The 23836-nt window shown below is 37.8% G+C and overlaps 1 protein-coding gene across 2 annotated transcripts in view; it reads right to left on the reverse strand.

The window, feature by feature from the left end:
- Positions 1-864: 864 nt before the first annotated feature.
- LOC106881951 (uncharacterized) overlaps positions 865-23836 on the reverse strand; it is a 29539-nt gene continuing 6567 nt past the window's right edge. Inside the window, exons 2-6 of one of the 2 annotated variants that reach the window (XM_089366023.1) lie at positions 19525-19580; positions 11585-11677; positions 6709-9865; positions 2439-2522; positions 865-1237 (exon numbers count right to left, since the gene is read on the reverse strand). In XM_089366023.1, the coding sequence (XP_089222149.1) occupies positions 1085-1237; positions 2439-2522; positions 6709-9865; positions 11585-11677; positions 19525-19580 (3543 nt within the window). In that variant the 3' untranslated portion in view covers positions 865-1084. Of the gene's footprint in view, positions 1238-2438; positions 2523-5835; positions 9866-11584; positions 11678-19524; positions 19581-23836 lie in introns of both variants that reach the window. The other variant, XM_089366022.1, reaches the window with a different exon arrangement.

Consider the following 23836-nt stretch of genomic DNA (forward strand, 5'->3'; position numbering starts at 1 on the left):
CATCATTCATCTGAGAGTCCATCTACAGAATGTCCTCTCAAATTTCTATACAGCATATTTTGCCTTTTTTTCTTCAAGTATATAAGCAACAATTTCATTCCCGAGCAACGCCGGGTGCCTCTGCTAGTATATACATATATACGTGTGTGTGTTTTTGTTTTTGTCCTGACCATAAGCTAGACAACCAGTGTTAGGTTGTTTATATTCCTATAATTTAGTGGTTCTGCAAGACAAAAATAAACACTGGGGTCAATTTGTTCAACTAAATCCTTCAAGGCAGTGACTAAGCATTCTTGAAGTCGAGTGCATGAAACAAGTAAAATATAAATCTATGTAATGACACAGTGGACGATATGACTGGTCACAATTAAAATGTCACAAACCCCATCAGTTAGAGCCAACATGGGCCTATAAGAGCTTGCAATGTACATAATTAAAATAATACTAAACTCTTAAATTTGCTGAAAAATTCTTCAAATCTACAACACTAAACACAATAATAATAACTGGTACTCTGTAGATGATGACAACGAGGGTTCCAGTTGATCCACTCAATGGAACAGCCTGCTCTTGAAATTAACATGCAAGTGGCTGAGCACTCCACAGACATGCATACCCTTAATGAAGTTCTCAGGAAGATTCAGCAGGACACAGAATGTGACAAAGCTGATCCTTTGAAATACAGGTATTACACATTTTTACCAGCTGAGTGGACTGGAGCAATGTGAAATAAAGTGTCTTGCTCAAAGACACAATGCACTGCCAGGAATTGAACTCAGCACCTTAACAATCATGAACTGAAATACCCAATCACTAAACCATGCACCTTCACTGAACTCAATAACAACAACAACAAAAAACAGATAAAGTAGTAATTACCAAGAGATTGTTTATTAAAAATAAAAGCAAGTTCAGGAATATTATGGAAGTGATAACGGTTGTGGTGACAGCAGTGAAATGAGGATGATCTAAGAATTACTGGGAGACATGGATTTGGAACAAATTCACAATAAGCCACCATTGGTGATTATGGAAGAAACTGTCTGATTGAAAATAGTCTCAGATGAATTTTGGATAAATATCACTAGTCAAATTTTATAGAATTGACACTCAGGTCAATTTGGCCACCTTTGTAACTACCCCGTTTGTTCTTGGTCTTTTGTTGGCGGAAACCTTTACCACGAGTGAATTTCAGTTTGTCATTGGCTTTTGCTCCCCAGGATCCAGAGGCACCTTTCTGGAAGAAGAAAAAGAAAAAAAAAAGCAGGAAATTCAGATTCATATAATTTAGATGTAGCCATAATATTGGGGGAGGGGGCTAGTTGATTACATTGACCCCTATAGGATAAAAGGCAAAGTTGACCATGGCAGAATTTGAGCTCAGAACACAAAGGCAGATGAAATGCCGCTAAGCATTCTGCCCAGCATGCTAACGATTCTGCCAGCTCACTGCCTTGTCAATAATAATAATAATAATAATAGAACAAGATTGAATTGAATCTAGAAGGACAAAAGGTCAAGTTGTTCCCTGCTGACAACTGACCTCAGAACAGTTAGACATTCTGCCTGACATCATCATCATCGTTATTATTATAATTATCTAAGAGGATATTTTTACCCCTAATCTCTCGAGTGAGGTCGTTGCCAGTGCCACTGGACTGGCTCGCATGCAGGTGGCATGTATAAAACACCTTTTTGAGCGCGGCCGTTGCCAGTACTGTTTGACTGGCCCTTGTGCCAGTGGCATGTAAAAGCACCCACTACACTCTCGGAGTGGTTGGCGTTAGGAAAGGCATCCAGCTGTAGAAACTGCCAGATCAGATTGGAGCCTGGTGCAACCTTCTGGCTTGCCAGACCTCAGTCAAATCGTCCAACCCATGCTAGCATGGAAAGCGGACGTTAAACGATGATGATGATTTGCTGACATGAAGAATGTTCACAATTCTTCAGCAACACTTGTTTAAAACCAACATCTCCAGAGATATTCAAACAATTGCTCACACTTTGAAGATTTCCTCTATCACATCAGCAGTTATCTAATTACTCAGTTCCCAACATCTGATGCTATTGGGTGTGTTACAAGAATTATACAGAAACGACCAACATTCTAATGGAGCCAGTGACCTGCCTTCAGGTTAAAATAATGAGGCAAGCAGTTCTTTCTAATTATTGGCTGAGACATAATTAAAGATTGTTTCACCAGCATACAATGCTGAAATCAAAGCTCTTGCAGCAAGGAAGAGATGCTTTAACAGAAGGTGGCAACGTATATTCAAGGGACATCACTTTGTTAGTTTCTTTTACTGTTGGCAACTACCTCCACCTCCTCTCCTCCCCCCCACACAATTTGCACCAATTGAACCAACCAGCTCAAAGTTTTGTCTGAGAAAGAAAAAAAAAAAAAAAAAAAAAAAGAAGCTAAATTAAACACCACTCACCTTTGCTTCAAAGGAATTGTCTCGAAGTCTAGGATCAATTTGTATATTCTCAGATACCACTCGTCGGAAAGGAGTTGATTTATGCTGAAAATTTGAAGATAATCAAAATTAATGGAAGAAATAAACTAAATGCGCAGAATTTTTTAATTTTGTAACAGAATTAAATATTTCTACTGGTGGAAATTAGATGGTTATTTATTAATACAAATCCAGTTGCTTCAACATTCCACTTGCAAATATACCAATATGTAGGTGCCCTGCAGTACAGTACAAAAATCACGGAAATGTAAAGCCAAGACAATCTTAAGTATACACATTATGCCCCGCTTATACTACAGGCCTTCAAATTTGACTACGTCACGGAGATAGGATTGCTAAGCTGACTCCCTTGGAGAACAGTCATAGCAGTTCAGAAAGTCAAGATTTCTTCATTGCAACAGAATTCAGCAAGTTATTGAGATTATAGGCCAAAACCTATAATGGTTGACAGTCTCCATAGAACAACCTTTTCTAAATTAAAGGTTCAACATATGAATGAGACAAGCAAACATTGTCCTAAGCATATTATATATGCCACACAAGCCCTAAAATAATGGTCATTCTCTGAATGAAAGCCGTTTCCATACCAGAAAGCCAAACTGCTTTATACAAAGGCCAACAAGTTAAAGTTTAGAGATTAAGAACACAGCAGTATATACCTGCATTTAGAATTTCATAAAATCAACTGTATTTGAAATCAGGTGTGGAGAAGAGAAATAGAACCCTCTTTTTTTGCCACCATAGTAACCACAAATGAAAGCTCACTGCCAGAGACTCCTTTTACTTCAGAAAATAAGGGGTTCTTATTCTCAGTTATGTTAGAGAAAGCTAATCTAGGTGCTATTAACATTAGGAATGCATTATTAAACAAATGTCTTCCTTGGAACATTTAGCAAAAAGCTGCCTGTCCACTGTCACAACAACATGGCCTGGAAGCTGGTCAGTTTCTTAATCCTTAGTATTCAGATTGCTTATCTATTCACATTGTTTTGAATTAATCATGCATAATCTCATATCTTCAAGATTTCAATGATCCGATTGTTTATTTTTAGAATGACATTGTATGGTAGCTATGAGAGACCAGATCTGGCCAGCTTGAACATAAAACGAGTAGAATATTTGGGCTGGATATGGTCAGCTTAAATGCTAAAGTTCATTTTAGATCACTCCTTCAATCAACTCATGTTCTTTTTCTCTTCATTGTTTAACGTTCATTTTCCATGCTGGAATAGGCTTGGACGGTTTGAGAATAGCTGGCCAGCTGTTCAGACTAACTGTCTATTGTAGCATGGTTACTATGGCTGGATGCACATCCTAACCCCAATCACTTTACAGAGTGTTCTGGGTGCTTTTTATGTGCCACAGCACAGGTGCACTTATGCAACACTGGCACGAGTGCATTTTATGTGACACTGGCATGTAAGGACAACAGCGATTTTACTTAAGTTTATTAATCGAAGAAAGTTATACACTTTGTCCTATATAGAAAGAGATGAAAATTTCAATGAGATGACCACCACTGTACAACTAATAAACATACTATGTTTATGACAATTACCAACTGGCAACACAAAACAGTCTTAAGCATTTAAAACACCAAATACATTCCATGCACATACAGGATGTTTTGTTTCCAACCCCAACACCTCATAGCATACAATACCCCAAAGTAGTTTCATTCATCAGCACAAACACACACACTACACAAGGCAACAAACCTACTAACACAGCCAACTCATAATTAAATATCATAGCAAAGATTAGGTACAACAGTCTCTGAAACTTCTTACAACTGCCGCCGACTCAGATATACTTTAGTCTTGAATAATTAATTACTGACAATAACAGAAACACATGCTGTATATCTCTGTGATAATATACATATCACTTATGTTAAATAGTATTTAAAAATGATAACCCCATGAGCAATGAGATGGTAGGCATGTGTACTGAGTGTCGTGACAATATATGTACAGTATATAAATATATATATGCACGTAAAAAGCGCCATTTGAGCGTGATCGTTACCAGCATCGCCTTACTGGCACGTGATCAAAACATTCCAGCGAGGTTGTTGCCAGTGCCGCTGGACTGACTCCTGTGCAGGTGGCACATAAAAAACACCATTTGAGCGTGGCCGTTGCCAGTACCGCCTGACTGGCCCTTGTGTCGGTGGCACATAAAAGCACTCGCTACACTCTCGGAGTGGTTGGCGTTAGGAAGGGCACCCAGCTGTAGAAACTCTGCCATCTGGTGCAGCCACCCAGTTCGCCAGTCCTCAAGTCAAATTGTTCAACCCATGCTAGCATGGAAAGCGGACGTTAAATGATGATGATGATGATGATGATATATAACCAAGCCCTGATTGTAGTAGCTTGTCACAAATTAATTACATTTTTCTTTAACTAGAAAAGGCCTCTTGGTGATTTTGAGTAAAGTGTTACTGGAAACAGGAGAGTGGCACCAGGGCCACAACCCCACCTGTCATGTACACATACACAACTTTTTACCTTTTACTTGTTTCAGTTATTAGACAGTGACCATGCTGGAGCACACATTGAAGAGCTTTAGTTGTACAAATCAACCCCAGTACATTTTTTTAAATATGGTACTTTTAAGCATTCAAACTGGCCATATTTAAGCCCAAATATTCTACTTGTTCAAACTGGTTAAATCTGGCCTTTTACACTAACTCTACAATATCATTCTAAAAATTAAGTTAGCTCATCAAAATCTCAAAGCTACAAGATATTCTACTGTTGGTATGAAACAGTGTATGAATAAGCACTACATTTGACAGTAATCTGAATGCTATAGGAGTTAATTTAATGGTTTAGTATTTAAACAGACGATACCAGGCCCAAATATTCTAGTCAAACGGACTAGATCCAGCCTCTCACACCAACTCTGGAGTATCATTGTTTATTTTTAAACAATCACATCATTGAAATGTTAAAGCTATACGATAATGTGGAATTAATTCTAAACAAGGTGAACAAACAAGCATTACATTTGACAAAGTAACTTAAATGCAAAAGGATTAAGGAAATAAAGGTAATACAACAGGTAGAGAGTTTATTCCACAGTTCAGCTGTTTTGAGGGAGAAAGCTATAACAACCTAACTGTATGTATACTGTCACTACTTTGTAGCACATTTACCCAGTGACATTCATCACAGACCCACTGCAGAATACTAATCCATTTAATCTTGCCTTTCCAACATTTTTGCTCCAACCACTAACCCCACTAAACTATTCAATTATTCCTATACACATCCATCAAGGGAAGGTCTATTTGTTACAACACCTGCTGCGCTTAAACTAACTCGGAAAGAAAAATAATAATCTAAATACCTACCATACTGTTAACAGGTGTTTTTTTTTGAGACACAGGGGTCACTGATGGAGTATTCTGTTGCAACATGCCATTACTCAGCTGTAGTATGGCATTTGGGGTTTGAGATGGTGGAATGGGATCATTGTTCGATGAAGAATCAGAATCAACACTACTGCTAGAAGAATCCTTCTTACTTGCTAACCCAGATGTCTCCAATGAAATTTGAGAATCCTCAACAATTGTTATCTCAGAAGAATTACTATTTCCAGAACTAATATTACCATTTTGCATCGTTGAAGCTTTCTTAAGCTGACTGGATATGTTTTTACTAAGTGAACATTTTTTAGAATCTTCCTCTGAACTAGAATTACTGTCTGAGTTGCTGCTTTGCACGTTGGCATTCTTAGATATAGGAGTGGATTGAAATAATAGAGTTTTGATAGATATATCATTAGTATTTCCTAAACTATTTTTACGCAGTTTTTTCTTTTGTGCCAACATTTTATTTTCCGAATTGGTCAAAGTTTTAAGCACTGACACCGGAGTGTGTTTCTGACTTACAGGAATGTAGTTATCATCCTCACCAGAACTGGAAATTGTTTCAGAAGAAACTGATATTGAGTTGCTTGGCTCATTCGACAAACCTTTGTGCTTAGATGTTATTTTATTTTGAAGAGATTTTGAGGTGCGAGAAGAAATAGCACTAACAGGAAGATTTCGGTTTGGAACATTTTTTGCTACTACTTCAACTACTGAAGAACTAACATCTGAACTGCTTGATTTACTGTAAGAATCTGTTTCTGAACAGTTTCTTTCACATTTAGAAGTTGTAGACGTAGAGGACTTTGAAGCAACTGGCAACCTAGAGGCAAAGGGAGATTTTACAGCACCTACTTTTGTGGTAGCTTCATCTTCAGATGAAGGGCCAAGGGATGTAGAAGATGCTGCTTTAGCAGCCATGGGCTTACTCTTTAGCGAAAGCTTGACAGTCTGGGACACTGGAGCTTTCTTGGGTTTGTTGTCCTCTGAAGAATCACTGTCTGAGTCAGAAGACGAAGAGTCTGATGAAGCTGCAGTAGTTGAGACTTTTGAAGCAACTGCTGCTTTTACAGGCGATTTTGAAGTGGGCACTGTTTTTGCACTGGGCTTTATTACAGTTTCCTTTGGCTCATCTTCTGACGAGGAATCAGTGTCCGAGTCAGAAGATGAGGAATCAGCTGTTGTTGCTTTTGTAGAGAGACCAGTTTTAGCTGGGGATTTTGAAGCGACTCCAGCTTTAGCAGGAGGCTTTTGTGTTGTTTTCTTTGGTTCATCTTCTGAGGAATCACTGTCTGAGTCAGAAGACGAGTCTGAGGCTGCTGCTTTTCCTGGAGTTTTTGAAGCAACTGCTAGCTTTATGGGCGATTTTGTGGCAACTGCTTTTTTAACTGGAGATTTTGAAGTAACTGCTGTTTTCTTTGGCTCATCAGAAGAATCACTGTCTGAATCAGAAGACGAGTCTGAGGCTGCTGCTTTTCTTGGAGTTTTTGAAGCAACTGCTGGCTTTATGGGCGATTTTGTGGCAACTGCTTTTTTAACTGGAGATTTTGAAGTAACTGCTGTTTTCTTTGGCTCATCAGAAGAATCACTGTCTGAATCAGAAGAAGAGTCTGAGGCTGCTGCTTTTCCTGGAGTTTTTGAAGCAACTGCTGGCTTTATGGGCGATTTTGTGGCAACTGCTTTTTTAACTGGAGATTTTGAAGTAACTGCTGTTTTCTTTGGCTCATCAGAAGAATCACTGTCTGAATCAGAAGACGAGTCTGAGGCTGCTGCTTTTCCTGGAGTTTTTGAAGCAACTGCTGGCTTTATGGGTGATTTTGTGGCGACTGCTTTATTAACTGGAGATTTTGAAGTAACTGCTGTTTTCTTTGGCTCATCAGAAGAATCACTGTCTGAGTCAGAAGATGAGGAATCAGGTGCTGTTGCTTTTGCCGAAGCTTTTGTAGCAGCAGTTTTAACTGGAGTTTTTGAAGCAACTGCAGCTTTGGCAGTGGGCTTTTCAGTAGCTTTCTTTGGCTCATCTTCTGAGGAGTCACTGTCCGAGTCAGATGATGAAGATTCTGCTGCTGTGGATTTCGCCGGTGGCTTTGAAGCAACTGCTGTTTTAATTGGGGGTTTTAAAGTGGCTGCTGTTTTGGCAATGGGCTTCTGAGGGGTTTTCTTCGCATCATCTGACGAATCACTATCAGAGTCAGATGATGACTCTGTTTCAGTCTTTTTTGAGGTTTTTGAAGCAACTGCAGCTTTTCCTGGGGTCTTTGAAGCAACTGCAGCTTTTCCTGGGGTCTTTGAAGCAACTGCAGCTTTTCCTGGGGTTTTTGAAACAACTGGTGTTTTGGCTGTGGGTTTTGTAGTGGTTTTCTGTGGCTCATCATCTGAGGAGTCACTGTCTGAGTCAGATGAACTTTCCACTGCCTTTACTGGGGTTTTCGAAGCAGCTGCTGTTGCTTTGACAGCAGGCTTCTGGACAGTTTTCTTCGGCTCGTCATCAGAGGAATCACTCTCTGAGTCAGAAGACGAGGAATCTCCTGTTGTTGCTTTTGCTGGAGCTTTTGTAGCAGCAGCAGCAGTTTTAACTGGAGTTTTTGAAGCAACTGCCACTTTGGCAGTGGGCTTTTCAGTAGCTTTCTTTGGCTCATCTTCTGAGGAGTCACTGTCCGAGTCAGACGATAAAGATTCTGCTGCTGTGGATTTTACTTGTGGTTTTGAAGCAACAGCTGCTTTTCCTGGCGTTTTTAAAGTGGCTGCTGTTTTGGCAGTGGACTTCTGAGGGATTTTTTTCCCCTCATCATCCGACGACTCACTGTCTGAATCAGAAGAGGAGTCAGCAGCGGCTGCTTTTACTTGCGATTTAGAACCAACGGCTGCCTTTACTGGTGATTTTGCAGTAGCCACTGTTTTGACAACTGCTTTTGATGCGGTCTTCTTCGGTTCATCCTCTGAGGAATCACTTTCCGAATCAGAAGAGGTTTCTGCTACTGCTTTTACTGGAGTTTTAATAGCGCCTCCCTTTTTAATTGGCATTTTTGAAGCAGCTGCTGTCTTGGCAGCTGGTTTCTGTGTGGTCTTCTTTGGTTCATCTTCTGAAGAATCGCTGTCTGAATCTGAAGATGAAGAGTCTGCTGTTGTTGCTGCTTTTACAGGTAATTTTGGAGTGAGTGTTGTTTTGGCAGCAGGCTTTTGTGTGATTTTCTTTGGTTCATCTTCCGAAGAATCACTGTCCGAATCAGATGAGCTCGACGCTGCTGCTTTTCCTAGAATTTTGGAAGTAACAGTTGGCTTTGCTGGTGTTTTTGCAGTGGCAACTGGCTTGACAGCCGGCTTCTGTGTTGCCTTCTTTGGTTCATCCTCTGAGGAATCAGTATCAGAATCAGATGATGATTCTGGCACCACTGCTTTTCCTGGCACTTTCGAAGTAGCTGCTGGCTTTACCGATATCTTTGAAGTAACTGGTGTCTTTACTGGTGGTTTCAAAGTGGTTGCTGGCTTCTGTGCAGTTTTCTTTGTATCTTCTGAAGAATCACTCTCTGAATCTGAAGAGGATGAAGATTTTGCCTTAGCTTTTGGTGCGCTTGGCTTCTTTGCACCGGCAACAATTGCAGGCGTTTGTTTGGAAGTAGATTTAGTTTGAACTGTTTTATCTTCTGAATCACTGTCGGAATCTTCTGAAGAGGATTCTGTGTCTTGAGGTGCTTTTTGCTTGGAAGCTGTCGGTTTCACTGGGGGTTTTTTAGCTGTCACTTTTACTGCCTGAACCTTGCTCTTGTTTTCTGTATCACTGTCTGATGATGATGATGATGAGGAGGAACTAGCTTGTTTTTTAATAGACTTGGAGTTAGTTTTAGGGATCTTTTTATTCTGAACTGATTTCTTCTTTGATTCATCAGAGCTGCTGCTGCTGCTACTACTGCTGCTTGATTTTCGGGGTCGTTTTGCAGCTGTTTTAGGTGGCACAGGTTTTGGCTTCTCTGTCGAGAATTTCTTAGTTTGTGTTTTTGTGTCCTCACTAGAACTGGAAGAAGAAGAAGAAAAAAAAATTGAAGTAAAACTTTTGAAGATAAGATTAAATAGAAGAAACACGTATAAGAGGCAAAAAAGGAAGTTGTGAGATCGGAAGCAGAATGCTGGGCTCACAAATAAGAGGAGATGAACTGTGTCACTGATGTCAAATCAATATTAGTATCGGAAAGAAAACTGAAATTAAAAAAAAATATGGGATTTCTATGATTAACCCATTAGCATTTAAACCAGCCATATCTGACCCGAATATTCTATTTGTATTTATGTCCAAACTTGCTAGATCTGGACGGTACTGATCTAGCAACACCTATCTAACAATGCCATTCTAAAAATAAACAATCAATCACCAAAATCTTGACGCTACAAAAGAATGCATGATTAATTCAAAACAATATGAATAAATAACTGTTATATTTGACAAAATAATCTGAATGCTAAAGGGTTAGGGAACATCGTCTTTATCTACTTTTAATGATACAACCATTAATCCTTTCATTACCAACCTCCTCAAAACTGCCCAAGTACTGCTTTGGCTTATGTTACCAAACTGCCCAGAACCGTCCAAGTTAACCAGTTCATATCTAACCCTTTAGCATTCAGATTAGTCTGTCAAATGTAATGTAATGTCTGTTTATTCACCTTGTTCAGAATTAATCATACATTATCTGGTAAGCTTTGACATTTCAATGATGTAATTGTGTACTTTTAGAATGACATTGTTGGATAGCTGCAAGAAGCTGGATCTGACCAGTTTGACTATACAACAGGTAAATATATGGGCCGGATATGGCCAATCTGAATGCTAAAGGTTTAAATTTCAGCAGAAATCTCATGAGGACATTCCTGAAACATGTAATTCTACTATGTAAAAACCTAAGTTACAATGTCCAATATTATTTAATGTGATAACTGAGCTTTGTGAATCTTTGGATATTTTTTTCCCCTCCACATTGATTTTTTGAAATTGTTTTATAATGGATGAAAAATGGATATCAGTTTCATGTTGTCAAGCAGCAAGTCTAAATTTGGAGGATTTTTTGAAAGAAGACTCAGTGAAATCTATCTAGCAAATTATATGATGAACATAAAAACCATGTATGTGATTATGAACTGGATATTTCCATTTACGAAAATGAATTTGTACCTGAATGGAGTAAAAAAATTTTTCTTAGGGATTTTTTCATAAGAAACTGGAGACCGAAATTATTATTATTTTTTTTCTGTAGTTTGTTTGAAGCGATTACTATGGAAAAGAACTGTTATGTGGAATATAAACAAAGACAAGAAGATAGTTTGGGGTTGGGAAGAAATTTGGACATTTTTAGCTGTCGATATGAGAAAGCTACCCACAACTACAAACTACCAGAGCAACAATGAACCTTTCAGAGACCAGTATGTTTCCAATATCATGGCAAGAACTCGATTTTTAAAACTACCTCAATATTTACACATAAGAGACACTAGCAGTACACCAGAATCTAGATAAGTAAACTCTGATCTGTTTTTATTAAAATAGGACCCCTCATTGACTATGTCCAAAAAGCCTATAGAATGTTTTACAAACTTGAGAGACATCTATCTCATGATGAATATATGGTAGATTATAAAGGTTGGGTACATTTCTGGTAGTATATGTCAGGGAAACTCACAGAATGGGGGATCAAAGTTTGGAAAATTTGTGAGGCAAATAGTGAGTACTGCTGAGACAAACCTGGAATCTGATGAGCTGGAGTCTTGCTTAACCCTCTTTGAAGCTGAATCAATTGCATTGGCACTGAGTTTTCGTTTGTTACCTGGAGCAGAGCTGGAAAAGAAAATGAAAGGAAAAAAAAATGTTATAACATACATCAGTGCTTTCTCTAGACAAATCTCTCAATCCTATTAATTTCGATGAAATGCAGTCAGTCTAGGATAAAAATATAGCTACTGCATGAATTTGGATGAAATTTGTTGATGCAATATGATAGGATCTGAATGTGGTTTTAACCTGTTGTCATGTTCTTTCGTCTGCCAAGGTAGGTTGAATACAGTGACAATATACAGAAAGTGAATTCAAAAACTATCCAACTTGTTTGCACCAATAGGCCATATCAGTTCCCAGCTGTTATGCCTGGAATACACTCATTCTGTATTTGTTCCCACTTCATAAGCAATTTCTTGGATTGTTATATGACGATCTTCCATAACTATTCACCAAACCATCTCAATCAGCTTGCCTGAGCGAGCTTTGCTCTCCACCGAGGTGTGGTCATGTTTGAAGTGGTCACACCACTCCTTGTTCTGAGTTTTGCTGATGGTGTCATTGCCAAAGGCTTGCTGAGTCTTCTGGTCGGTTTGAGCTGGAGTATCACCAAGCTTTTGGCAAAACTTGAAGCAACATCACTGCTTGATACATTTGTTGAAAATGAAAATGACACATCTGTACTCTAGGTGTAACAACGAGGAACTGACATGGCCTACCAGCATGAATTTCCTTGCAAGAGCTGATTACAAGACAGAATGGTAAAGTTGAAGTACTGAACTACTGATTGCATAAACCTTTAACCCTTTCGTTACTGTATTTATTTTGAGATGCTCTGTGTTTCTTTCAATTAATTTTAAATATAACAAAGAATTTAGTAAAATAACTTAGTTATCATTAAGCTAGTGTTAGGAACATAAATTGTGACTAAGGTTTGGTGAAAGATTTTAATTCAAAACTTATGAAAACAAGACATTTGTACTACAGAGCCAGAGGTGGTTCCAGCCGGGTTGGTATCGAAAGGGTTAAGTTCACATGTGAACTCCCATCATGAACACTGAATTAAAATTAAGTTCCACCGCAACTTGATTGCAGAGTTGTATTCTGCTTGATGAAGAATACTTTCGTTATGAAAACTGACTTCGCTCAGTCACATGACAGCAAAACATTCCAAACAATCTGGATTTACTTTCATATTTAAATTAAAATATATTATTGTAATAATTACTATGACTATATTAATGATCACATGCAAATGTATGATAAAGTTTGTTTGCAACTGCATGTGTGTGAGGGTGAAGTACCATGTACCATGTACCTTAGTACATGGTACTTTGGGTCATGTGACTTCTACTCCAGCTTCAAACTGACCAGTGAAATTTAATTTAGATGAAAAATGTGTGGAAGCTAGTCTCTCTCTCTCTCTCTCACACACACATACACACACAGAGCATGGGATGAGAATGAGCACTTTCAAATAGAAATGCATTGTTGTGTTAATGTCCAGCTAAACCATCTACCTTACTTAACCCTTTAACATTCAGATTTCTTTGTCAAATGTATTGCTTATTTATCCACATTGTTTTTGATTCAATCATACATTATCTTGTGGCTCTGAAATTTCAATGCTGTGTTTGTATATTTTTAGAATGACATTGTAGAGTAGATATGAGAGGCTGGATTTAGACAGTTTTAACATGAAAAAGGCAGAATATTTGGGCTGAATTAAATGCTAAAGGGTTAAATCAATAGCTCTCAAACTGACAAATACCAGTATCCCTTCAAAACCTACTGGAGACCATCACCCCTGATCATATGATACAAAACTTCCAGTTTAAAAATGATCTAAATCAAAATTGTCCATCAAATTTTCTAGCTAATTTGCTTCAAGCATCAGCTTCACCATTTTGCATTTAAACTGGCCATTTCCGGTCCAAATATTCCACCTGTTTTATGTTCAAACCAGCAAGATCCTGCTTTTCACATCTACCCAACAATGTCTTTCTAAAAATAAACAATCACATCAAAATCTCAAAGCTATGAGATAATGCAGGATTAAATCAAAATGATGAGAATAAATAAAACACTACATTTGACAGAATAATCTAAAGGCTAAAAGGTTAATGACAAAAGTTATTTTACCGAGTTCTTCATAATTTTTAGAAAGTAACTGAACCAAAAAGTAGTGCATTTCAACAGAAATATGGTGAACAGAAGGGTTAACCCTCATCATCATTCAACATCCATTTTCCATGTTTGCATAGGTCAGATGGAATTTGTTTAGATAAATTTCCTACAGCTGAATGCCCTTTCTGTCGCTAACCCTGACCTGTTTATAAGAAAGATAACATTTTCCCCATAGATAAACATGCTTTTCACAGAAGACTGGAAGGAAATGAACAAGCTCGTTCATATGACAAGGATACTAGAGACGGGAAAACAGAATTTGCAAAAACACAATTCTTTCTTCAAGGTGTTCGACAAATTACCATCATGTTGGTTGTAAATCACCGCCATGGTAACTTGTCCATTCCCTTTCAATCCTCACAGCTCTCACACCCCCAAGAGAAACACTGCTTTACACCAATGTCCACAACAACAACGACAACAACAACAACCCATATGGTGCACTATGAACCGGATGCTTAGATTTTCAACAGAAATATCTGAGAGAGCATCGGTGAAAGTGATGTTGAAGACAAATCACAAGATAACTCTTCTAAGTTCCTGAGAAACTAGACACACTGTCTTCCATACGACTCAAAAACTCATCAACTATTTATGGTTACTCTAATTCATGTGTTCCATATAAACCTTTGTAGAGAATAAAACACTATACCAAAAAACAAAAAGGACAAACCGAACAAAGTAAATGAAATCAGGGCATTTTAACCACAAATATAATAAATGGTATTCAGAAGCTATCTAAATTTTATAAACTTTGCGAATTCGTCTCATTTTCCATTTGTTTTAATTACTTGTATTTTAAATTCAGAGTCAGAAAAAAGAAAATTTCTGTTTAATTATAATGATGTGGGTAAGAATTAATTTATTTAATTTTGAAATTTTATTTAAACATTTGGATAAATTACAGTAATGGTATTTTCCACACACACACACACACACATAAATCTCTCTCTCTACACACATGTATGTATACACAAACACACAGACTTATTTTATATGTGCTCATGTTCGAGTGAAAATCCAATAATGCACACAATTCTTCTTTGAAGTCCCCCTGTATATACAATTCTGTCATTTAATCTCAGCTAATAGCTCATTTCATACGGTGATATTTAAACAAAATTTTAATATTAATTTACGTCTATTTCATTGATTTTACTGCTAATTAGTCTAGTTTTGAGACAAAAATTTCATAAAAGATTTATGTAAGAATCTTTCAAGTTAAGATTTTGAACATTACTTCAATAAAAATAAATAGAAATGTTGAAAAAAATAAATAAGTTACAGTTGTTTTATGAAACCAATATAAATTCACAATTATTTTAATTGGAACATAGTGTTTTAATTAGAAATTTTTTAAGAAAAGGCAGCTAGTGTTAACATTTGTACACAAGTTGGCACGAATAAACTACAGTAATTTATTTTTGAATACAATTTTATTATGAAGTTTTACATAGTTTTCTGTAGATGCAAATCTGGAATCTACAGAACTCAGACCACGATTTCCTGCTACATGAAATGGCTATTGTATGTAACAATTAGGGAATTTTAACCCTTTAATATTCAGGTTACTATCTCAAATGTGATGCTTATTTATTCACACGGTTTTGAATTAATCATGCATCATCTCGTAGCTTTGAGATTTCAGTGATATGATTGTGTACTTTTAGCATGACATTATAGGGTAGGTGTGAGAGGCCAGATCTGGCTGGTTTGGACATGAAACAGGTACTTGGGCCGGACATGGCTAGTTTAAATGTTAAAAATGTTAAAATATAAATTTTCAAATTATCTTTCTAAAATTGTTTCTAAACCATATATCTCATTTACAGCAGCATACCTGTTTCTGTCCTCATTTCATCTCTCTCTGGCCAGGTAACCATGCACCTCCCGTATAAGATACCTGTTTCTGTCTCTTTGTCTCACTGTAACTTTACATCATCTAACACAAAGTCCCCCTCCTCCAACGCCCCATCCCCTGTCAAAGGATCCTTGTCTTGCAAGTTACTTAGTGACCTTGCCAGTGCTGGTGCCACTTAAAAATTGGTGTTAGGAAGAGCATCCAGCTGTAAAAACCATGCCATAACACACTCAGAAGTCCAGTGACTGGCCAGCTCCTGTTGTATATTTTAAAAATCTAGATATATATATTTAAAACTGTATAGAAATTTAAGTGTTCCAAGTATTTACAGTAGAATTCGGGTTAGGATATTCTGAAATGCAGGATACAAGGATGATGCAAGCTGCAGAGCAGGTAACTTGCATAGGAAAGCAGCATAAAAATAAATATGTCACATTATAACAAAACTATATATATATATATATATATATAATTATTTTTTTCTAATATATAATTCCTGTACATCACCTCCAATCTTCTAATATATATATATATATATATATATATATATATGGGAGAATATACAAATAATAACAACAGACGAGGACAGGTGGTGTAAATAACAAAAGTATATATTAGTATGACGCTCGGGAATACGGAAAGTCTTTGACGTTTCGAGCTACGCTCTTCAACAGAAAGAATACGGAGACAAGGAGAAAAACACGGAGACGAAGAGACGGTAGGTGAAGGAAAGTAAGGTAAAAAAGGATGATAAAGGAGGTTTACAAAAGTGATATATATATATATATATATATATATATATATATATACATATATAAAATAAAACATATATCAGAAAAGAAGCACAGTCTAAAGAAATACACATAGATATATTTAAATTTCTATGCTTCTTTTTAGCATCAATCAGGATAAAGTGTGTTGCTATGGCCTATTCTAACTTTACATAGTGTGGAGTGATAGATATTAACAGTATTGTTCTCAGTACTGCATACATCTCTATGTAAAGTTAGAATAGGCCATAACAACACACTTTATCCCAACTGATGCCAAAAAGAAGCATAGAAATTCAAATATATATATCTATATATATTATATATATATATATATATATATATATATATATATATATATATATATATATATGTTAATTCTCTAAATGAAGTATTAACAGTAACTGCACGATAAAGTGTAGTATATTGCCACTTAAGTGTGGCTGACCCCTAGGGGTGGATGTTACTGTTGCTTTTAGCCCCAGGAGGACATCTCCTCCAGCTGGCTTATCGACACATGACTGTGTCCTGTTTGCCAAGGGAGTTATCCCTCTCACCTCGACCAGCAGCACGAACGTATCCGGATTTCAGGGTTATTTCCCTTCGTCGGCGTTCGACAGCTGATGACCTTGGTGAGAGAGAAAAACCTGGCAGACCTTATATCTTCTTTTCCAGTGACATTCTTCACTGATATTGAAAAGGTGAAAACAAGCAATGTTAATTCTCTAAATGAAGTATTAACAGTAACTGCACGATAAAGTGTAGTATATTGCCACTTAAGTGTGGCTGACCCCTAGGGGTGGATGTTACTGTTGCTTTTAGCCCCAGGAGGACATCTCCTCCAGCTGGCTTATCAACACACGACTGTGTCCTGTTTGCCAAGGGAGTTATCCCTCTCACCTCGACCAGCAGCACGAACGTATCCGGATTTCAGGGTTATTTCCCTTCGTCGGCGTTCGACAGCTGATGACCTTGGTGAGAGAGAAAAACCTGGCAGACCTTATATCTTCTTTTCCAGTGACATTCTTCACTGATATTGAAAAGGTGAAAACAAGCAATGTTAATTCTCTAAATGAAGTATTAACAGTAACTGCACGATAAAGTGTAGTATATTGCCACTTAAGTGTGGCTGACCCCTAGGGGCTAAAAGCAACAGTAACATCCACCCCTAGGGGTCAGCCACACTTAAGTGGCAATATACTACACTATATATATATATATATATATATATATATATATATATATATATATCTTTAGAGTGTGCTTTTTTTCTGATATGTTTTATTATATATACACACACACACACACATATATATAGTTTTGTTATAATGCAACTCATTCATAATGTTACAATAGACAATTCATTATGGAACATTTATATAACAGATAAAATACAATACTTAAAATTCAATATAGCAAATACAATAAAGTCACATCAACTGCCACAGGTTAAGTGGTTTTCTTTTTTTCCAGCAATCAATCCTTAATGTCTTTCATCTTGCCAACCACACATGACTAACTGCCCCACCACATACTTTTGGATCTCTTTGTATTTTTATTGGAAGAGGAGTTTACTTGTACTAATAGTTTTGTATTTCATATTAACAATGCCCTCACTTCTCTATAACACCCAATATCATCACAGAATAGCACACAGCAGTGTAATGTATGGCCTCAAAACAATCAGGCATAAGTATCTGTGGAAGCTGAAAGACACCTTCACAGAATGTGGTTTCAGAAGTATTAGTTGATGTATACAAGAGGGAGGAGAAGGTAACAAGAGGGAAGAGAAGGTAACAAGAGGGAAGAGAAGGTAGAGACTTTTAATAGAGGCCAAGTGGGAATTATGACAAGACAACAACCTACTGTAAGCAATAGACCAGATCAGTGAATGGGGTAAGGTTCCAACAAGATGGAAGACAGTATACTGGTAAAATAGTACTATAGATAAAATCATTAAAGCTAAGAAGCAGGTCTACGAAGATTAAAAGAAAGGGACTAGTGAAGATAAACGGTAATACTATTAGTAGAGTGGAGGCACAATGGCCCAGTGATTAGGGCTGCGGACTCGCGGTTTCAATTCCCAGATCGGGCGTTGTGAGTGTTTATTGAGCGAAAACACCTAAAAGCTCCACGGGGCTCTGGCAGGGGATGGTGGCGAACCCTGCTGTACTCTTTCACCACAGCTTTCTCTCACTCTTACTTCCTGTTTCTGTTCTGCCTGTAATTCAAAGGGTCAGCCTTGTCACGCTGAATATCCCCGAGAACTACGTTAATGGGAACACGTGTCCGTGGAGTCTCAGTCACTTGCACGTTAATTTCACGAGCAGGCTGTTCCATTGATCGGATCAACTGGAACCCTCGACGTCATAAGAGACTGAGTGCGAACAACAATTATTAGTAAGAGAAGCTGGGAAGGTGAAAGGTGGGGGTAAAGAGTAGTGTCAGAAAGAAACAGAGACGCTAAGCTAAGAAAAGTTAGTATGGGTATGAGCTAAGGTACCTGTGAAGGTGACAGAAGGAATGAACAGGTAGAAGAAATTGACAATTGAGAAATTAGCAATTAGCAATGGAGAGACAAAAAGCTAAAAATGGCGAAAAAAATGGGAAAATGATAAGCTGAAGCAGTGTGAAAGGGCAAGGTTTTAATAGAGTACATGAACTGTGAGGAGACCCTTCGAAATCCTTGTTTAAAGCTCCAGAATTTTTTCTCCCCCTCCCCATTACTTTTAAAGTTTAAAGGTTCAAAAGTTTGGATTAAAACAAAAATATTTCAAAACTTCCCCCAAGTCTCTCGGGGTAATACAGACACTACACTTTACCCCATGCCTTTCACCTTCTCAACTGCTCCTATTAACGGCATTACCCTATTGTCTATCTGTACTGAACCCAAAATCATGTGGTTGGGAAGCAAACTGCTTACCGAACAGCCATACCCTGTTGGCTCAAACCAGCCATTTACATTAGATGCTCTCAATCAATATAATAATTATATGATTAGGTTAATTCCAAACAGAGGCTTTGTATACCAATTCCACAGCCCTGATCCCAACACAGATCATAGTAATAAAGAACGACATTAGAATACTTACGTTTTCCAAAAACGGTAAATATCATTTAGTTTAGTTCCAGAACTCTTTGAGATGGGCTGAAATAGAATAATAAAACAGCCTCTCAAGAAAACTTACAACAATGATCACAAAATATGCAAAAGTAACAAATGATAATGGAGCGAGCACAGTCGTTAACAGATAGACATAAATTTAAATGAAAAGGAACTGATTTCTGGAGAGATGGGGGGGGGGGGGGTTGAACTCCCCATGTGTTTCTATGGAAACATTAGTATACCAGTTACTAGATTATCATTTAACTTTTGTTTTCAGTCAATGGAGCACTGCATTGAAGAAATTTAATCAAATGCTTGGTAAGGCCAATGTAAGCAATGCATTTATATTAAGAGCCTGGCCATTCCCAGGTTTTGGGAATTATCAAAGAGAAAAGATTGTTGCTATATAGTAAGTTTGCTTCCCAACCACATGGCTCCAGGTTCAGTCCCACTGTGTGGCACCTTGGACAAGTATCTTCTACTATAGTTTCAGGCTGACCAAGGCCTTGTGAGTGGATGTGGCAGATGGAAACTAAAAGAAGCCTATTATATGTGAGTGCGTGCATGTCTGTGTTAGTTGCTCATTACCACATGTCAACTGATGTTGGTGTGTTTACACCCCCATAACTTAGCAGTTCAGCAAAAGAGACCGATAGAATAAGTACCAGGCTTTAAAGAACATATTGGGGTCACTTCACTTGATTAAAATCCTTCAAAGTGGTGGCCACAGTCTAATGACTGAAACAAGTAAAAGATAAAAGATTACTCTTCTATTATAATTCCACTCACATCTAGGATGCTTTAACCCTTTATCATTTAAACTGGCCATAATATGCTACCTGTTTTATGTTCAAACTAGCCAGATCTAGCCTATTACACCTGCCCTTCAATGCCGTTATAAAATATACAATCCCATCATCAAAATTTCAAAGCTACAAAATAATGCATGATTAATTAAAAACAATGTGGATGAAAAAGCATTGCATTTGACAGAATAATCCAAATGCTAACGGCTTAAGAATATAAAAATCAGCCTCAGCATTTGGCTGGCACTTTCAGCTAAGCATTCAGATCAGAATTAGAACCTGGATAAAGAAAGAAGTTTCTGACAAAGTGTACAGTTCTACAGTCAACCAATTGGTCACATCTGTATATGCGATAGAGACTACCGTTTCAGTGTTGACTTCAATCACCATGCATCATACACTACTGACCTTAACCAATAGAAGCTGACTATATTCATGCTATAAATTCAAGTGTTGCCAGTACCGCCTGACTGGCCTTCGTAGGATTTTTCCGAGCGAGATCGTTGTCAGTGCCCCTGGACTGGCTCTTGTGCAGGTGGCACATAAAATACACCATCTTGAGCATGGCCGTTGCCAGTACCGCCTGACTGGCCTTCGTGCGGGTGACACGTAAAAGCACCCACTACACTCTCTGGGTGGTTGGCATTAGGAAGGGCATCCAGCTGTAGAAACTCTGCCAAATCAGATTGGAGCCTGGTGTAGGCATCTGGTTTCACCAGTCTTGTCAAATCGTCCAACCCATGCTAGCATGGAAAGCGGACGTTAAACGACGATGATGATGATGATGATGATGATGTGTGTGTGTGTGTGTGTGCATGCTTTCCAAGTTTAAAAATTCAACATCTCACATATAAAGTGATTTTTACTTGAAGCATCTCCATGAGAACTCTGTGTGTGCACACGTGTGTGTATATACAGCGCATTTGTTTATAGTATGTATACACTGGAGGAAAATACAGAGGATACGGAATGGTAGCCAACTGGGAGAAGCTCCAACTAAACAGCTGCTGTCTCTGCCTTTCCTCCTCCTCCTCCTCCTCCACCACCACCACCATCATCATCATCAGACATAACAACTCACCACACTGCCTGTTTTTCTATTAAATGGACTAAGTCTATCAAGTTAGGGACATGTAAAGCCAGGAGGGAAGGGTGGAGGTGGGGGTGAGACAATATTAATGAAAATGATGGAAGTTCAGCCAGTACAGATGGGAGGATGCAGTTGTAAACAACACACAAGATATGGCTGGGGGGGGGGGGAGACACAGACAGAGTTAGATAACACCACACTTCAAAAATTAACACTGACAGCCGCCACCATTATCTTCAAGTTCCACAGCTGTCCCCATGGCAACAGCTACATATAAACACCAAGTGTAGAAACATTGACTTTTTATCTTTCATTGGCTGCAATCATTAGACTGTGGCCATGCTGGGGCACTGCCTTGAGGAATCTTAGTCAAACTAATTGACCCCGCTACTTGTTTTCTTTTTAAGCCTGGTACTTATTCTATCAGTCGCATTTGCTGAACTGCTGAGACAAGAGTAGAAGACACTTGCTCAAAGTACCATACAATGGGACTGAACCTGGGACCATGTGGTTGGGAAGCAAACTACTTACCACACAGTCACACCAAGTATTTATTTACATCCATCTTCATTCTGAGTTCAAATCTTGCTATGGTCAAAGCTGTCACAGTAACTAATACTCTCTCTCCCCACTTTCTAAATTTGTGGCTACAAGCCAATCTATTTATTCTGCCAAGGTCAACATTATCTCACTGAACTAATCAATATTACCCATCTCGGACATTTATGGTCACATGCCAATCTATTCATTATGTCATGGTCAAGGTAGTCTCTCCTTGACCACTACTGCTCCATTTGTGGCCATGCTTAACATGGTCTCACTGATCAGTACTCTCCTCTCTTTATAGATATACAGCTACTTGACAATGCATTTATTAAACAATACTGGTGCATTATTACTGAAACACTGGATAATGGATGGATAATTATAAGCCAATGAGGAAGTTACTATAGTTGCTCAACAAGCAACAACAGCCAAATCCTCCTCAAATCAGCCTCTAATGTCTCAAAGAAAGGAAAGAAGAGAACAATTGAAACTAGGCTGGGTTTTTGTATTAGCTTGGTTCATATCTAACAAATAATTCTTGTTAACCCTTTTGTTATTGTATTTCTGCTGAAAATTATTGCCTTTATTTCAGTTAATTTTGAAAGTAATACAGAATTTAGAAAAAAAAAATTGTCATCATGAAGTTAGTGCGTGAAACAATTTAGCACTAAATAAATGCAAAGTGTTAATTTAGTTTACTATAAAACAGAAGATTGATCCCATCCCATGCCGAGTTTTAGTTCATGCAAGTGAAAAAACTGCATTATTTATGGGATGACCATATATATATATATATATATATATATATATATATATATATATATTGTATATCATTAGCATTTTTAACATCTACATTTCCAGGCTTGTATGGGTCCAATATAATTTGTTGAGACAAATTTTCTACACCCTGATGCCCATCTAGTCACTAACTGTCACCTGCTCCCAGGCAAGGTAATATTTTCTCATAGCTGGACATGGTTTTTTTCACAGAAGATCAGAAACAAACAACCTTGTTTGTATGACAACCATGATTTACAACCATCCTGTGATGTCTAGACAACAGCACACACAAACATATATTCTTTATCCTTTTACTTGTTTCAGTCATTTGACTGCAGCCATGCTGGAGCACTGCATTGAAAGGATTTTAGTCAAACAAATTGACCCCAAGACTTATTTTTTGGGCCTAATACTTATTCAATCAGTCTCTTGCTAAATCACTAAGTTATGGGGATGTAAACACACCAACACCCATTGTCAAGTGGTGATGGAGGTGGGACACACAGACACACACATATACAATGACACATACATATACAATGGACTTCTTTCAATTTCCGTCTGCCAAATCCACTCAAAAGGTTTTCGTTAGCTTAGGACTATAGTAGAAGACACTTGTCCAAGGTACCACACAGTAGGACTGAACTTAAGACCACATGGCTGTGAAGTTAAGAAACCTCAAAACCATGTCTGCACACACACACACATAGTGTATCTTGTGTGTACAAATAGATATACACCCACTACTGCTATGTTTTGAGCTCTACACAGAATATCATTATATTCCAGTCTGCTTCCAGAATAGTAAAGTTAACTCCTATACTAAATAGTTATTACTTAGTTAGGAAGTACAGAGTAAATGTAGGTAAGAATAAGATAAGGAGAAATTTATATTATTAGTTCCTATTTACATTTCAGCTTCATGGTTGTTTGGAACCATGCATTGTCTGTTCCAAGTGCATTGGGATGCTTAACCAGAACAGATCATAAAGGAACAGCCTATAAACCTGGTTATCTTAATTTCTCATTCATATATGTTCTCACTGCTTTCATGGATTCCCATGACTCTTTGTTGC

This window comes from Octopus bimaculoides, chromosome 18, assembly GCF_046866305.1.
Source record: "Octopus bimaculoides isolate indiv1 chromosome 18, ASM4686630v1, whole genome shotgun sequence".
Taxonomy (NCBI): domain Eukaryota; kingdom Metazoa; phylum Mollusca; class Cephalopoda; order Octopoda; family Octopodidae; genus Octopus; species Octopus bimaculoides.